General features: G+C 37.0%; 1 protein-coding gene across 36 annotated transcripts in view; it reads right to left on the minus strand.

Moving 5' to 3' along the window:
• Positions 1-19,550, minus strand: part of LOC139117999 (leucine-rich repeat-containing protein 71-like) — a 76,412-nt gene that overhangs the window by 43,227 nt on the left and 13,635 nt on the right. Inside the window, exon 1 of one of the 36 annotated variants that reach the window (XM_070681302.1) lies at positions 6,885-7,206. The exons of 33 other annotated variants lie outside the window; for them this stretch is intronic. In XM_070681302.1, the coding sequence (XP_070537403.1) occupies positions 6,885-6,931 (47 nt within the window). In that variant the 5' untranslated portion in view covers positions 6,932-7,206. Of the gene's footprint in view, positions 1-6,884; positions 7,207-19,550 lie in introns of those variants that run through there. 2 more of the 36 variants (XM_070681273.1, XM_070681301.1) reach the window with 2 other exon arrangements.

Raw genomic sequence — 19,550 nt, forward strand, 5'->3', positions numbered from 1 at the left:
ATGTTTTTTGTATGTAGGCTTACGTATGAATGTAGATGAACAAGAGTGAGAGATTGGGTTAAATCCCCTGCATAATTTTCCATGTTAGGAATTATGATCAAGAACGCTCTGCAAAACTAGTCAATGGCTAATTATAAAGTTTAGAAACGATAATTAGAATGTCAAAATATTGCACATATTCGCCGTTGTACTCAAGAGCACCCAATCCATTGGAAGAACATGGGACAGGCTGTTCTTACACTTGGACGCCTCATATCCTCCCCACCACAGAAACGGACTGATCTAGGCCAATAGTTTGCAAAACCTGGTGAGTGTCGCACGTGTACGTGTTAGGATGCACACGTACCATCTACGAGCCTAAAAAATGGTTAAAACTGGTGCATCAACGATTACAAATAAGATTAAAATAAAAAAAACTCTGAACAGTACCTACTGATAGTCTACTTACACAATAGCTAACAGCTGCTCATCGTCAAAAAACATTAAATTTTGCAATTTTTAATCTTCCATTTAGGCCTTGTGGCAGCCATATTGTCAATAATTTTATTAAGAGAGAGAGAACCCACTTTTCTGAGAAAATGAAATACTGAAACAATAAAAAATGCAAATAGAAATCTGAATATGCATTGATGATGGTAATGCATTCACTATTCACCACAGAATCATCCTTAAAAAGCACCTATGGAATTTTACAGTAATTGATGATCACTCTGTTTAAAAATGGCCGCCACACAAGAACGAGGCTCTATGCTTAAGGGCTTGGTATCCAAATTATTTTAAAACAATAAAAATATGCAAATAGTAATCTAAATGGGCATTTATGATGGAAATACGTCCATATTCCCCACAGAATCATCCGTAGAGCAGCAACTATGGGATTTGACAGTGACTGATGGTCGCCATATTTAAAAATGGCCGCCACACCAGAACGAGGCTCAACCTGTGGTGGCTCGGTATCCAAATTGATTCATTTAATAATAATCTACACTCCTACCAAATTTCATGCTTTTATCACAAAATGCACAATTTTTATGCAAATGTTGGTTATGCCGCGCCACTACATATGGCTTGGGTAAAAGAGGGCTACCAGATGTTCTCTTGGTCCTGCTTCAAAGTTCTTTGTACATTTCGGTATTTGAAAAGCAAACTGACGTAATGTGTTCGTACTACATATTGCCTAATGGCTGGGAACAATTATCATATTCATAAATAATAATGTACTTAGTTTTAAATTGCAGACACTTTAGACGTAGCAAGCTTCCTTTTCCATATTTTTTCCCTTTATTCTATATCCAGAACTTGAAACAATTTTTAACTATAGAACAACACTTTTGTTGATTAACTTTGGAACAGATCACACGTTCAATTTACTAGTAAAAGACGGACATGTTTGTTGAAAGAGAGGTTAAAGATAGTATTAGAAATGTGTCGACTTTGTGGATTTGATCCGTAAAAAATAGTTATGCTCTGAGGATCGTTTTACATTTAATTATACACGACCAGAATGGAAGAGTACGAACAATGACCAGATTGTGACAAAGTGTTGAAATTGTCTTTGGGAGTGTTTTGCTTTATAAACAACATCCTAAAAACAACTGAACTGTTACTGGAATGACATGCCTAAGATCGATGAAGTAATACTGTGCCCCCAAGGACAACACTTCAAGGTTGGTACCTGTATGAATGCTAATAGTTTTAGAGTAGGGCTAATATATGAAACATTGCCGTAAGAGCGATGAGACTAAATGCTACGAGAAAATTGCCATAAAGTGTACCGGGAGTGGAAATCATGGTTACACTTTATTTGTCCATTTCAACAATATTTTTTTGTCATTTTTTATGCAAACACAGTAAGAATGCATATTCTGGGCGTAATATCACCAATGTTTTCTTGTTAACATACTGTTCAGTCTACACAGCAATATTTGTGTTATGATGTCGACATATATGCTGACCGGCAGCTCTAGAGTACCCCTTTGAAATAATAGGTCAATTATATTTATCGACAAAATCATGTGAAAATAATTCTGGCGCGAGAAAATGTAGACAAAGTGAAAATCAGTTTCCTATATGCTTATCTATCCAAAATATAAATGTCTTAACAACAAAATTATTTCAGTCGTACGAACATGTTTGGGGTTTGCTTAGGTACAGCATTCAATTGTTTGTTTGTACGGATCGATACGGTCAGGGGCATATTAACACGATCAAGTGTAAATACAAGGTGAGTTGTCAGCCTAAATGGATAGTAGTCACTCAAAGTCTATTTTTGTCATAGCAGTAAATACTGTATATTTGCTCACAGGTGTAACGAAGCTATTTAGCCTCAACTGCCTCAATAGAACAACGTCAGCTAGTTTTCACAACAAAACCATAATTCTTAATTTGTAGGTTACTGTAAACTGACTCCCTAGGATCTCGAATAAAAGACTTTATCTGCTCGGCAGCGGATCAGGGTTTGTATCCCGGATTGACGCTAACAACCAATGACAGTATGAAAGATAGAGAGGCGGTTTAAAAATCTTGTATTTGCATTTCGGCCGACTGGTTAGATTTGTCATAAGAAGGAAAACAACTGTTTTCTGTACAATCTAGCGATAAAATACCACATGTATTTTGGTCAGTTGGGCCGTGAGGAAATCGACAATCTCGAGCAATTTTTGTTTAATTCTTGGCACTGTATTGAAATATAAGTGCGAAATTTGGAAATGTGGAGTGTGGTTTGCACGCAACCAGTGTCATGATAATGGAAATAACTCTGCTTTTAGATGAATCAATTATATTGAAATGATTGCCTTTGGCAGCGGACAGCGGGAGTTTCACCGCTTACTTCAAAGCTAAATAGTTCTCTTAGTTGTTAGTCTAATTTACTTTAATGGTTGTCTTGGTAACGCTTGCAGTGAAATGATTGGATTAATATTGCCTCCTAAGTAGGGCATGCGCTGTTTGGTTTGGAAGCTGAGTAACTCTCAAATCAGGGTTGTTATGTCTGACAAAGACTACAAAGATAACTCAACGATCATCAATAAAAAACTTACACAACAACCATATTTACTGGCTGTAACTGGATTGTTCAGTTGAGATTTTTCATAAATTCTGAAAACGAAAACTGATCGGATTAAAAACGAAAACAAATCAATGTGATTGCAAAATACGAATATTTGACAATGTTGCACGTATAAGCTTATATTACAAAACTGTTGAACGTGATTATATTTGAAAATGCTTTTAAATCTCAATTATCAGATTTCGTATCAATTAACTTTTATAAAAAAGTTAAAAACAGTCTCATGAACGATAAAAGCAATCGATAAATTTCTCCTTATTGTATTTTTAATTACAGTAGACCGTCACATTTCTTCTTCAATGGTCAAAGTTACATTGCCTGCCAATATCGTGAAGCATTGGAGACAAGCAGAACAACGCATTACAAATCTACTGTTAGGATTGTGAGCTACTTACGAAATCGACCTTTTTGCAGTATTACAATCGGTAGGGTCACACAAAAGCAGTCGTTGGTCAGAGGTGAAGACGCCGGCTACGACGGGGCGTCAATAAAACTGATAAAGAAGCTCTGAAGAACGACCAAAGTCTCCAGGAGCGTGTTGTCATGACAACAAGATATACGCGAGAATAAGTATTCTATTCATTAAAAGATCAGGGGATGATTCTGTGTAAGTTTTTGTGAGATATCGAGATAAAGTGGATAGGAACGTTAAACCTAATAAAATCTATCAATGATAAAGGACAGAATGAGACAGGAGCAAGGAATAGTACCTTTCACCTCATATCAAACACACTATCTGATTGGATACCGATATTAGATACGTGTATAGGTTTGTTAATTTGAAACTCATGGTAACTTGTGACCCAATGGCTGGCAGGTGTTTCTTATAGCGGTAGGAACATAAACGCTACATCACTAAAACCCTGAATATTTACAGTTATGTGGGTGCACCAGGAAAATGGCTATGTTTGTGTACTTCGCTTCAAAATATACAGCAAGTTGGACGATGGTAATAACTTTAGACGAGTATTATTTTTGGCGAATATTCGTTCAGCATCTACCATATCTTTCTTCCGAAGATTGCGTTGCATACTCGCAGCAAGTAAGAAATCGATTATAAGAAGATTTTGATTAATTATGATATTGTAATTTTCGACAGAAAGGTTGAAATGCCAGCTCTGGTCATTGAATTGTTCATTTTAACATTGATTGTCTGAACATTCATTGGTTTCTATGATGCAAAGAGATCTCAAGTATGATACGTGTGATCGTAAACATATTGAACAAAGTCAGCTTGTAGATTTAACACAAATATATTAGTATAATATTAATCTTTTCACACTTAAGCTTAATTTACACGAAAATACAATAAACGAGCAGGTCCAGGGCTATCATTGCATCAAAATTGACAGGGCTAAGTAACATTATTATTATCTTGCTCTGGTGTTGAGGAAGAACAGTTTAATTTGGCGACCAATCGTTCAACTGAGAAGACTTAAATTATAGCAACTCGTTCTAAAACATAGCATTCAGGTGTGTAACACGCAGCCGTATTCTTCTGTACAATATTGAGAGACGGCTTTTCTACTGCTATTAAGTAAAGATTATCTCTACGTAGATTTATGGAATGCTTTAGGCAGATTTGAGATGACGCAGGTGTATGATGATGCAATGGAAAATCCGTACTCAAAATGCAAGTGAGAAGACAGCAATTGGTCGTCCCTGACGTCACAGTATATTCAAATTCTGATTAGAGAGAACAGCGATCTAGTCAATCTGAAACGGAATCTTTGTCTTTCAAATGTTTGTTAAAATTGCAAAGGATTTCCAAGAATTGATACTGTTTTAGTCGATGCAGGAATGACAAATTGAAAGATTTTTGTTCTGAAACAATAATTACATACAATATTGTTATTACGCTGAGGTTAGCTGCTTTTCTGACGCTGGTAATGTCAACTATGAGAGCTGTCATGGACAACAAGACAATTGCAGCAAGATAAATGCATGCCTATCACGTGGCTGACGGATATCAAAAACATACATCAAGGCAAATGTTGATAAAAGAACACACGGCACACAATAAATCAAACAGAACCGATGTATGTAAGTGCCCCCACCGTTTATTTGCTTTGATGTGGGGATGATAGACACGGTTAAAGTGACAGGCGACAAAATTTTTAAGGTCTCCATTTTATCATCAGATGAAGCGTTTGAAAATAGAGAGAATTAATACGACCAGGTGGGTTTAGTCCTTTTACAGGTGCCGCCAACTGGTAAATTTCATGAATTTCGCAAAATCATCACAAAACATGTTTTGAAGGCTGATATACCGATTTTCGTATTTTTGACCTTGACCCAAAATTTGGAGGGGAAAGTAGAGCTGTTCGTAACTGCCCTCCCACTGGCATACACGGAAAATATGCCCTCCCACTGAATTTTGATGCCCGCTGCCCTCCAGTATCTATAGTCTGCCCGCTCCCCACTCCCCACACTTTTCACGCTCCCCTCTGCCCTCTCCCCACTACTGAAATTTCCCATTGCCAACTAGATGCTACTAGCAACCCAGATCAACGCAAACCGTGGTAGCAGCTGGCAGTATAGCTTGGAACATTGCTCCCCTCTAAGTAAGGCGCTAAATCTCCCCTCAAGTTCTATCAACCACGCCGCTTTCCCCTCCCTCTACGTATCTTCTGGTGCCCACTGTCAAAAATTTTCTCCCGCCCACTGAAAATAGTGAAATTTCTTCCCCGCCCACAGCAAATATAGATTTTTTCTCCCCGCCCGCTGATTAGTTTTGAAATTTGCCCGCCCGCTGAAAAACTTGGCACGAACACCTTTCTGCACGAACAGCTTAGTTGGCGGCACCTGCTTTTAGTTCTGTTTCCATAGTAATGAATCGTACTTGATTGGTGATGTCGAATACTCTTAAAATGCCATCCTCCTGGTATGAAATTTGACATCAGGAAGGTTATCTTGTACTCAGTTATCACCCAACGAGAAAACTGAAACCTGTGTGGTTTCCATAGCATAGCGATATGAAATTAGATTCAATAACCTTGGACAACACGCAATGTTATGACAATTGATGTTGTGCATTAATCATGCCTCGGAAACCATTAAAATAGGTAAATCAGAAAGAAGGTGTAATTAGATTGTGTTTTCCTTTATTATACGTGAAGAGTGGATATCGATGGATATACGTAAATATGTGAATACTGGTCACGTAATTTTATGTTGCTACTTTCATGCCATGCCCTGCACTGAAATGTATTACAGAAGACCCAGTCTTCAATATTCAAGCATTTTGCGTAAAGACAGATGCTTGAAGAAAGAACAGAGCAACTCGTCACTCAAAGAACTTGCTGTGTTGGAAAACGGTCGCGGATAGTATCTTCGGCGACCTTAGTTATTCCTGACAGAGTTTCGTCAATAGCAGCTGCAGTTTTCTCGCTTTGAGCTGTATTGAAAACGCCTGGCGTGTTGCAGGGGACAGGGATTCGTCGGCTTTACGTGCAAGCCATTAGTTTTAAATGGAATCAAGCAACCGTAGAAAACCACACGGAGCGTACGTTTGGAGATTAACGGGTCAGATTTAAAGTGGGATTATTAGAGTCGTCAGACTGTAAACAAACACAATGATACTGCGATCCTTGTTATAAATTATCGTGGAAGGATACCGAGAAAAAAATACGGTGAAAACGGTGTTGTTTTTCGTTTCCAAGTGAAAAAAGTTGCAGGCATGGTTAATGTCATCAAGTCACACAATCTTACAGGTGTTAATACAGTAATGTGTTTTCCAAGACTGCCAAGAGTACAAATATGAGTAAATTTTATAATTTTGTTCCAAAATGTAGATTAAAACGGTGATGACGCTCACCTCGAAAAAGACGCTGAGGATTCCGATGTGGTGGTGGATCGTGACATCTTGAAATGATATGGATAGCAACCACGGCAATGCAGCTTGCAAGTAGCGAGCGGATTCTTCCTTTGTCTTTCGTTTATCTCGAGCTGTCAATCGCAACCTCCTGAATTTACCAAGCCTTCCAACAATTGTTTGTAATTAAAGCTAGAACAATGAATCCGTTTCTTCATTTATGCTGAGCGGGGCGAGGTCTCTATGCTTTACAATGCGTGATTAGTTCTCCCCTCACGATCAACAATAGCGGAGTGTCAGTTCTATCCGTGGAGGGGTTGTATGTAACATGTCCAATGTGGTTATTATACTGCTATTAGACTCCCTAAGTTGGAGGAAATTTTACCGCTGTTTGGCAGTTTACTACATACTCGTAATCTACCGATCGCCATGGCAACAGATTATGCTGATGCATTGAATCTTTTCTTCCTTACGACGTTCAACCTTTTGTCTTGTGTAAGAATGTGTCCATCTATCGAGAATTACCTCCGCACTCAAGAAATAAATGCTTTGAAGTAAAATGCTGGTATACGATCACATGACACTCGTTCACAGTAATCGTACTCATAGCATTTGACCTTGAATTTGATGATAACATTCAAACTGCTCACCTGACCTCTGAACCCAAACACTTTGCACACGACTGTCGTATTTTGTTTCAACATACCAATAACACTGTTAAAATCATGCTCATATATATATATATATATATATATATATATATATATATATATATATATATATATATATATATATATATATATATATATATATATATATATACACCTATATATATGTCTGTCTGCTCTAATGTATGTATGTGTGTAAATACGTACGTACGTATAAACGTATGTATGTATGTATGTATGTATGTATGTATGTATGTATGTATGTATGTATGTATGTATGTATGTATGTATGTATGTATAATTAACATATGATACATGTAGATTCGTCTGGAGTCAAATGATAGTTGGTCATATTGTACCCTACGGAAACTAAATGTCAAAACATCTCAATTGTAGCAAAGAGAGACAATATTTCTCATCAATCCTTTCACCCCTATTTCTCTCACTAAGGATCCAACTTTACCAAAGAAAACGATGGGATTAGTTCAAACCAGGGTGGTGAAACGGTTAAAAAGCTTTTTCCCCATTTTGATGTTGATCTTTTTTTCAAGTTTTAGTGTTTTCAAAGTCTAATATCCCCTCTTCATTTCTCTCTTGCTGAACTGCCTAATCTTATGGATTGTATTTGATTCTGTTATGTCAGATTTTTACAATTTACTGTGCGTATCTTTGTTGTTTCTCGTTAGCAGTTTGTCGTTCAGTTCGTTTTGATTTGCACTTTTTTATATGCATCATGTTGTTGGTCTTCGCATTTTGGATGTCATTACAATAAATAAATCATAAAAAATAAAAATCAACGGGTGCGACATCTGAATATTAATACTTAACCCTCATTTCTGGTGATGTGCCTTGAATTGAAATCTTGATATTATAATTTACACTCGGTGACAGGGCTCGAAATTAACTTTTTTCCCTGGTAGTCCACTTGGGCTACCATTTTCTCAAGTTGGTAGCCTTGTGACAATGGCTGGTAGCCCATGCATATGTTAGTCTAGGGATATTTTTTCATTGACCAGACAAGAAAAAGCTATTTTTCAAGATTCTACCCATGAAGTGAATTTGCTAGTCATTTGATGTGAATACTTGACTTGCACACCTTTAATACCCAGAGGAAACAGACATGACGAACAGAAGTGATACTCAAAAGTTTGGTGACCTATTGACAACCCCTTTCATTTGCAGAGTTGTATGCAAATTTTGATAGTCGTAATGACAACGACAACGACCTGCTCAGCAAGTGAGACATACTGCTGGAGCAGGGCTAAAAATAGACCATGGGCTTTCTGTAGTAGGGAGGAGGCATAATTTCAGTGTCATTGTGATTGATACATTTTGATCAAAATGCAATGAAAATGCGGTTTCATTGGCCATAATCTTCTTTATGATTTGCATAACAAAGTTATTGTCTGGCCTTTCTGTGTTCAGCTTGGTTTGACTGCATTTAGTTCTTCCGAAAGTGACCGACCGGACATGGCATGCCTAGTATTGACTGAATTCATGTCCCAGGCTTTGGTAGTCCATGTGGGCTACCATTTCATTGATTGTGGCAGCCCCAGGGAAAAGTTGGTAGTCTATGGACGCGGGAATACCGCTACTTTCGAGCCTGGGTGAGTTGCATTACCTGGAAGATCGAGAGACTGGTTTGTTTCAGTAGCCACGGTCAGATTATAAACCCCAGTCAGTGGAGTAATTTGAACGGATGGAACGGAACATGACTTTGCAAACATCTGTGACATTTTGGAAGAATGGATGCATAGAATTTGAGTAAAGAATCTTGTGTCAACCAGCATACTTCGAATTTTGAAATCAGTGGCCTCTTTTCCTAAATACCGCACGGAAATGTTCCTCCAACCGTCTTGGTAAGACAACAGAGGCAGAACGTGATTTTTAAGAACCGGTAAACTACCCCATAATTTAATGATATCAATTACCTAATAACTGTAAGTGTATATTAACCACCCATGAGATAATATGGAAATATAAACAAAATATTGTTTGAAACAAATGTATTCAAGATGAGAAGAAAGGAGAACACAGTCAATGATGTTACCATGTCTTCGGTAGCAGAGATCAACCAAGGTATTGACTTGTGGATGATTAATAATAGTCTTAACTTGATGATGAATAAGGTAAGATTCCAACATTACAAGTCTATGTTCCGTTATCTTTATAGCCTAATCATATTTCAACATAGCTCTACATCATACATTACATTATCTATCGTTAACAATAGAAAATATACGGCCTCTTACAATTTACACTGTGACCATCCGGTGTTGACTCTGACCATTCCTACGTGCATTCTATGATATTGTTAAACTGTGAACAGACCTTTTCCCGGTTATCCCACAATGCATTGCTGTGGCTGCCTCAAACACCTTACACACACTCAAAACAACAAAAGCGTACTGATTTTGTGTGTGCGATGGATTGTTACAAAAGAATGACATAAATTTGCAATCCTAAAAATGTCTCGTGTATTTTATATATATCGGCGACGGAAATATAAGTCAGAGTGTATTCTGCCATAGTGTTCTTTAAGTAACATACCCTGCGTACACCCTGCGTACACCCCAAAGAGAAAAGTTATATGAATAATGTACGCTTTGCATACCCTAGCGCGCACTGCATCATGGAACCTGTAAAAGAACAATGCCGCGCCAGTCTGGTGTTATGCAAATTAACATGTCCTCCTCGTTTTCGTTAACGTGTTTCCAACATAAGTTATAATCACGGTCCCTCTATAGATAGAGGGACCGTGTTTTAAAGGTATACAGTCACCTGTAATCTAAATATGCCCATATATGGTCAAAGGGGCGTTCCTTGGTATTAAAAATGCCCATGTGAGGGAGCTGGGCAACATTTTACAAGTGGTATAGCCACAAACTGATGACGTCAAAGATGTGCGTACTTATGGAAATGAGGTCAAAGGTTACGTTCTAAAAGGAGCGATAAATTATTTTGGGGGTAAGAGTTAGGAATGGGGGTTTGGAAACTTAGGGGGAAATGATTGAAAAGAAGGGTCCCAATTTTACAATCTTCACTCCTTTCCCTCATTTTGTAGTATCCTATTACAAAAAAAACCCAGCACCTCCAGCATGTGAAGCACTACCTATAACCTGTACTCCACGAGAACAAGTTGCGAGAAAGGGATGCAATGTTTATATAAACGTTAGGATGATAATGCTAAGCAGGAACTGATTAATTTATAATGTTCACTTGTAATGATTTGAAAGTCTTTTACGCATTTTCCTTCTTTTATTGAATTTATGCCTCTGCATTGATTGCTTTATTGCCTGTCTTTATTTTTTTCTCTGCATTGTCGTGTTTGTTGTGCAGATTTGTTATTGTTTGAATATTTTTCATATTATTTGTTGTATTTGCACAGTTAAAGTATAAAATTGTCACTTGTTTAGGATGTTTTATATGTTGAAAACTTTGTGTTTGACATTTATTAATGAATTTGTCATTTGCTGCCTCTTTTACAATACGAAAGGTGTGTGTTTCGTTTTTGACAGGATACACTTTTATATAAAAGTGGTTCATCACTCAACATGTATGAAATGCAATATTTCATTGCTATTGTAGATGAAAACGTGAACAACAATTCGTTGGATATGCCACGGAAATAACATAAAAATTCCCCCCATCGACGAAGTGAATTAAGTACAGAAGCAAACGAAATTCGCTGCAAATATAATAATTTAAGGTCCATACACTGTCACTAGCACGAACTTCGTCTGGTTTGTGCATTGCCAGTGTCACAAATCAGCGGCAGTGGCCTCCTGAGTTGTAAACTTAGGCGTGATATTAGTTTTTAGACCGTCTCAAAACATTTTGCCTAATATGGTGTTGTGTGCAGAGTTGCAATGAATCGATGAAGGGGACTGTAAACTTAAAGGACAGAGAATTGAAATATGTTGAACAAGTAAAATCCACGCCTTAGCTTTATCGCCGAAACGCCTCTGACACATGAACTCATAAAGATAAGTTGGAAAAAAATCTGAAGATGTGAAGCCAATCCAAGTTCGCATGGCATGCATCCACATGCCTTCAAAGGTGTTGGTGTGGGCGAAGGTTTTAGGATCTACAAAATTAAAACAATCATTGGCGGTGAAATGAGAGAACTGAGGAGACTTGGACAACGAAGAATAAGGCCCCTGTCACTCATCAGAATACTTTGAATACTGTAACCTGGAGGAACAATTCGATAAAGCATTGGCATTACTACGCCGGTAAACAGAAATTAAAAAGCAAGCACAAATATCGCGACCAATGACTCCAATCACCAAATGTCTGTCACTTTGTCGACTCAAGCTGTATTTGGACTTCCGCAACTTGAATTCATTATAGAGTTGGGTTTTTTATACATCCGTGTATTCATAAATTTCCATAATACAGCCTGGCTAAAGATCCATTGGGAGGCATGACCGCAACGATAAAGGAAAAAAATTTGTGGACAAAAAATTAAACCAATCAATTACAGAGTTCGAACTAATGTACAGGTGTGATTTTCAGTCTGTAGAAGAAGTAATGCAAATGAAAACATTTTTTGACCGTCATATTGATTATTATTTGCATTTGAATGAACACTGAATTCTGTTATGTAACTGTGTGCCGTCTTTGGCAACGGCTATATTGAAAAGGGGTCAATATGGCCATTGCCGTCGGGGTCAGTTTGTAGATGACAACAAATTTGATGAATAAAACGTGAGAGGGGACATATTGTACCCGGAATGAGACGGAACTATCGCCGCGATCACATGAACTAACTAACCCTAACCCTAAAAAGTCTGTGATGGTCTTCATTTGCTTGATTTTGTGTCGGGTGAAGCACAGTGGGAGCCAGAAATTGGGGTTAGCTGACCATTTTGTCGGAACTCCGCTCGCTTCGCTCGCTCCGTTCCGACAATTTGGTCAGCTAACCCCAATTCCTGGCCCCCACTGTACTTCACCCGATACAAAAACTAAGCAGTCGGAAATTGTGACAGTGATTTGAAGAAAGTGCAAATTTATATTATTTTAACCTTATTAGTTAGTCGGTGCCGCAATTACGGGGTGTCTGTGTTTTGTGTACGGCGATTTTGACGTCATCAGTTTGTGGCTATACCACTTGTAAAATGGTGCCGGGAGCTGTTTTTAAAAAGCGGCCACCCGCTTAAAATCTGTGATTGGCTAGATTTTTCTCTTTCCATTATAACTGTGGCAAAATTGGAACAGGTGACAGTATACCTTTAATTAACCAATGATGGTTTAATTGTCGATTTGACATCTGGCATTTGTAAGATATCGACAAAAAACTTTGGAGGAGTATTACTGTACATTACCTTCATAACATGAAGTATTTGTGATTGATTTTCTAACATTAAAAATGTTAACAAGTACAAATGGTGGTCCTAGAAACAATTTATTTCATCTCCCTGACCAAACCATTATTGTGTTCTACTGACAGCTGTTAAATCTAAGTCCCTCATACTACCATTGGACACGAACACCTGTTCGTCTCAGACCAACGGAAATGACATAATGCATTTCACAATACACGCTGCACTGACCCCAGCAATAGAAAGTTCCACCTATTTGAGCAACTCGATCATTATGTAGTAATTTCGTCAGGAAACACAGACATTTTAGTCGAAATTATTCATCATAAGTATATTTCAATTTTCATGCAATGACCTTTGTAATCAGAACTCAACGGAAAGTTTCGTTCGAATTGCGATTAACATATCCTTGAAGAAAATCAGCCAAAACAGATAAAGTTGAATCGTAAAGTTTCGTACTTTTGGCCAAATTAATTTATGAAAGACTTGGGTAAAGCCTCTTATTCAGGTAGGATAGTGGATGTAACTTAACACACAAGAACTACAAATGTAGAGACGAGCGCCCCCAACCATCATGTCTGGTAATTTGTTTCACCTGACTGCAGCTTGCAGCTCATCAGACACTCAACCGATTCTTTCCAAGCAAGATGCTGTTAAGAAATACGCAGCTGCAATATTTGCATTCATTGTAGGAAATTACATCAGTAGAGAAACGAAAATACATGTTTTTGAAATTATGAAGTCATGAAATTACACAGTTGTGATTTGCATGGAACGGCGTTTGTTTGAATTCATGTTTTCTGCTAACCCGCCTACTGCACATTTGCACATCACGGGCCAGTCTTGTGCAGATAAGCTCGATTTGAGCTTAATTTAAGTTTGATTTAAGCTCGATGTGCTCCAAATCACAAATTTAATTTAACCTTCCATTCTTCCGTTTTCAGTGTTATTTTAAAACATTCAATTCAATGCGTATAATAACAGAGACACGGTTGGCAAACATACCGTGGAAATGAGATTTTTAGCACATCGATATCACAGACTTTTTTATTTATTGTTCTAAAACGATTTTTCCTGTGTATTTGCAAGCTCATAGAGATATCGCGACTTTCGTCTTACCGCCTTGTGTTTGTTTTCTGGAGTAGCGAGTGAACTGGATACAAGTTCCAGCTTTTAGCCCATACTCTTGAGAAGTTTACCATTCTCCTTGTAAGTTTATACTGTTTCTACATCACATATAAAAATCCTGAGTAGGGCTGTTATGTTGCTTGGAGGCATCTTGCGTCCCCAATGCAACGCTACGAGATTGTTCTGCTGGTTTCCAGGGTGACGGGTCAAGTGACGCCATCTTAACCAATGGAAACCCTTCATTAAGGGGATTAGCTTGTATCAAACTGGCGAAGCATCCTCGAGCTCGATGACGTCATTCTTGTGTGTCTGTCGATGTGCACTTTGATTAAAAGCATTCATAACCCAGCCGTAGAATCGAATCAGTCGTCCATATTATTCAATCAGGCATAACAATCACAGGCTTTAATTTATTTCGTTTCAGTTTGATTTGTCTGGTGATGATAATATTTTACATCCAAGACAATGTGAGCAGACTAACGGTGACATCCATATGTAAAATACACCTGTATATCTGCATATACTTTCCCTCTGGCAATGGTTCTATGATCGTAAAAATACCAGACAGAGTTGATTTTCTGATTTCTGAATTTGCAAGCGACATTCCTGCGTTGCTATGATATGACGAATATATATTGCTTTTAAGTGTTAAAATTATTTCAATTGCGTTACATTTTTTGTTACCATTACATAGAATTTATGTAACATTCTCCTTATATCAATGACATAATACAGGTTTTAGTTTATTTTAACAAGAGAGCATTTGAATGGATCGGGCCGCCTTGATTACCTAATTTTTCATTATTGTCATGGTGACGAATAGTTTATTATATACACTTTTATCGTTTTCCATGAAAATTTCCTGTTGGATACGCACTGGCTTGTCTTTAAATATTAATGATTACAAAATCATTTGGCAAATGTTATTCCTTTAGCTTTGCGTGTTTGAAAACAGTGAGTTATTAATGTACAAAGTGTGGCTTTAATTATTTTCAGAAAATCCCGGTCAGCTCATGTCCTTTGTTAGCCTAACACCGGATCTGTTATTCTGAAAACATTTTTTTTCTAATGTCTGATTTTTCCTAATGGGAATACGATAGTTTTCTCATAAGCGTATCTATTTCACGATAAGTGATGCGAATTTATACGAATTTATACATAATTTATATTTCGCGGCAGGTCAAACAAGATAACACATGTATGCTAAAGAGTCAAATGCCAGCTTTAACACTGATATCTTAATTTTTTAATATTTTGCCGAACAAGACTCAGTTCAGTGTTATATTTGTGAACCCAAATGTAACCTATTTTGACAAACCCGTAATGAGATGATTTGTCATGTCATGTGAGGAAAATGCGAGAATGTTATGTCAACATAATTCACTTTTTCATCTCTCTACTATCATATCAAGTTTTAAGGTCACTTTTTATCAGGCAAGGTAGGAATAATATTACAAACAGGGCAATTTGCTTGAAAACCCCCAACTGTCAGATACATAGATCATAAGAAAAATTATTTAAAAATAAATAAATAAATTTTATGTATATAAAACAGTGGAGTTTGAATTACTGGAATCTTATTTTCATTTTTTGCATTATTTATCTGTTGATGCTGAACTATTGCCGTTGATGAATATCAGCCAGGGTATAAATGTTTGTTTTAATTTTAATGAAGGTTACACATTATCCTTCCAGGGAGAATTATTATACAAAACATCTATACGCCGATGAATTCATTGTGTACAAGGAATTGGTCGTTTTAGTGTCTAAGAGCTTCGATTCTACTGTTTCTATTGAACTGTTCGCAAAATCAATACGGACCGTAATTGTGCCCTTCAAATTTTGCCCAAGAGACTCACAGCACAAAGAGAATCGTCATAAACACTTTGTTTCATTGGCTGTTGTTGAGAGTGCCAGTGGCGCTATGGGAGTGTCCTCAACGACTGCTGAGAGCATTGGAACACAATGCGTGGTAGGCATTAAAAAGATCGCATGGAACGACATTGTAGAAATAATTTGAACTCGATTGAAGCGACCCCGCCCTGTAGGAAGTGTTGGCAATTAGAGTAATGACAGCAGCGGAAAACGTGAAAATGAAAGGCAGCCTTTGTCAGGACTTTAAGGACCATGGAAAGTATTAATAGATACATGCAGAAGCGATACACTGATAATCTTCCAAATTACTGAATACGTCATTTAGTTAAGAAAACGGTTAGCACAGTTACATTCCAGTCAGACAGTCCTACGTGAATTACTTTCATCGTTTTGTTCATTGCACGCGAGTTACTGTATAAAACTATTTCTTTATTAAATTTTAGAGCTGAAAAAAGCAGTACTTTTGAAATGCTATCTAGTATGTCTTTTATCACAATGTTGGCGTTATTCAAAGATAACCAATGTCTATATACCTCATTATACGTTTTTACGATACAGGAAAGTAGTTAGTGTCGCGGATAGCGATAAAGACACACCGATGTAAATACCAAGTACAACCATGGATGTCTGCTACAAGATATGTTATATGTTATACAGTAAAATCATGATATATATTTTTTAAATATTTTTATCAAATAATTGTGCAAAGGGTTAATATCATCATTGCATTCAATAAATAAATAAACAAAGACACCATAAAACGTCGGCTATTCGTGTTTATAATATTCTATTATTTCCACACACATTATTGACTAACAGTTATAAAAATTCAATCCAATTCAAATAATTGGTTGAAAAATGGCCACGTGATCGGACACGTATTTTACGTAATTTTATCATAATTGAATTCTTTCCGCCCTATATTTAAATGCAGAGGAGTTTGGCTGATATATTACACGTCTGAAGAAGCCTTTTAAGTCTGTAGTGACACAGTATGAGTACACAATTGTGACGTAATCCGTACAGTCAGTTTTTGTGTGCTATGTCATTTTATGGTAGACGTACTTGATTGCCTATGACATATCCTATTACTGTCTGACGCACAATCTCATTCAAAAGATAAAACTTATGATCATACTCTAATCCTTGCATGTCATTTATCACATGAATATTCTTCATTACTTTTTATATGATATTCTTGCTCTCATATTAATACTCAAAGCTTGAGTGATTTCGTTTCTCCGACTGGAGATTTCCGTGTTAATATTGATATTACACGAAGTCGACGAATCAATATTATGATTCGAAGTCTCAATGGACAAGAGAGTTTGGAATTCATTCAGGCGTCACCCTCATGCGGTGTTCTTTACATGTGATAATGAAATACTATATTTCATGTAATTTACCATACATTGTCATTGGCAACTACAAAACATAATAAAACCTTTTTTCGCATTGTATCCATCACATTTCATATATTTGTGCTTCATATCATTGTATCATATCTTATCATGTAATATCGAATATAATCACATAGTATCATGTCTTATCATATCCTGTCCTGTGCTATAGTTTGATATACCTTTCTGCCCTGTGCTATACTATCATCTACTGTGCTATGCCATCCTGACTATGCTATGCCATCCTGTACTGTGCTATGCTATCATCTACTGTGCTATGCGTGTACTGTGCTATGCCATCCTGACTATGCTATGCTATCCTGTACTGTGCTATGCATGTACTGTGCTGTGCTATCCTGTACTGTGCTATGCATGTACCGTGCTGTGCTATCCTGCCCTGCGCTATGCTATCCTGTACTGTGCTGTTATCCTGCCCTGTGCTCTGCATGTACTATGCTATGCTATCCTGTACTGTGATGATATGCTATGCAGTGCTATGCTATTCAATCATGATATATCCGTTCACGTCAGATATCATTACGTCGCATGCTATCATCACTTTTCACAACAGATATTTTATCTAATTGTATTGAATCCATATCAGACCCTGTCACATGTAATGTCTTATCATATTATCATAATATGTCATGACATATAATATCATACCATATGTTATCATATCATCTTTACACTACCATTATATCAAATCATGTCCTACATATCATGTCATATACTATCTTGTCTTACATTGTATTTTGTTGTGTCTTACGTCAGACTACATCATAAGAAGATACACAGATTGAAACTTTTAATTTGAAAATTTAATAGCTGACCACTTATTCAAGTCATATCGTCGAACATCATCAACAAAGCATATCACAGCACATCCAAGCATATCACATCATATCCCAGTATATCACATCACATACTAGCATATCATATCATATCATATCATATCATATCATATCATATCATATCATATCATATCATATCATATCATATCATATCATATCCCAGCATATCACATGGAAACGCATCGCAGCATATCACGTCACATCCCAGTATATCACATCACATAACACCCCAGCATATCACGTCACATCCCAGTATTTCACATCACACCACATCCCACCCTATCATATCACATATACACAAAAACAAATCATTTTTATGGTGGGGATAAAGCCGATAGTGTTTTCATTACTTACTCTTTCGCTACGTGAGAAGACACTCTAGGTTATGCTACAGATACGAGTGCGAATCCGACTGAGAACAATTATTGACTATATAGCAACAAGCCATTGTATATAATAACCCCGGCACACAGCAACACCGCATGTCTCTTAATATATCACGTTGTATCCATCCAAACACTGTGGTCAATGTTATAGCAAGACATAACCAAACCACTCTACTCTACTTTTCTTTTGCAAACTCAGAATTAATGTCTTAGTACTGTCAGCTGATCTTAAACTCTGACTATTTGCCTTTGTATGCTTAATACTGTACTTCCCCATCCACATCATATCAGTCCGCGCAAACCAACCCTACATAACACCTTTCAAAACTTTGAGGATGACGATGACACCGAGACCCTCACAATGTTTTGACCAGTTTTAAAAAATGTTAAATTTTTGCTCATGGCTTGTTGTTGATGATATTTTGAAATTAATGCTATAGTTCTTACTGCGTATTTGTCATCAGCACTAGCAGTGCCCGCCAAACGATATGTATGCACGCAAAAAGCCATAAGCTAACACACGCATGATAATAGAAAAATCTAAAAATATTTGGACATGAATTTTTCACTGTTTGTCTTTAGGGTAAATTCCGGGCTGATAACATGGGTAAGTACCTTTTGAAGCTCTCTTTTAAAGGAACCGTGCAAATAACAACACATTGTGATTTCACACAATGACTAGTTTGCGTGTGTGTGCGAGGCGAAGTATTCTCATCAGAATGAGTCTATTATTTGTAACATTTGCACTGCGCTTGATCCAAGGTCATAGAGTGGAGTAGAATACAATGTTTTCCTTCAACGCATTCGACCTAGATTAGTGTGATTTTATTACAATTATATCAAATTATCTTATACATTACCTCAACGATCGGCACAATACAATCTCCGGTATAATAAAATTGTCTTATAAATAAGTTGGCGGTGTAATCATTTTTAATGTTGTGGCAACAGTTTTAGTTCACCAAATAGTTTGATGTATCTTAACGCACCGCGATTGCATGGATAAGGCAGCTTAAAGAGATTAGGCCAAGAGC

The sequence above is a fragment of the Ptychodera flava genome, chromosome 18 (assembly GCF_041260155.1).
Source record: "Ptychodera flava strain L36383 chromosome 18, AS_Pfla_20210202, whole genome shotgun sequence".
NCBI classification, from domain to species: Eukaryota; Metazoa; Hemichordata; class Enteropneusta; family Ptychoderidae; genus Ptychodera; species Ptychodera flava.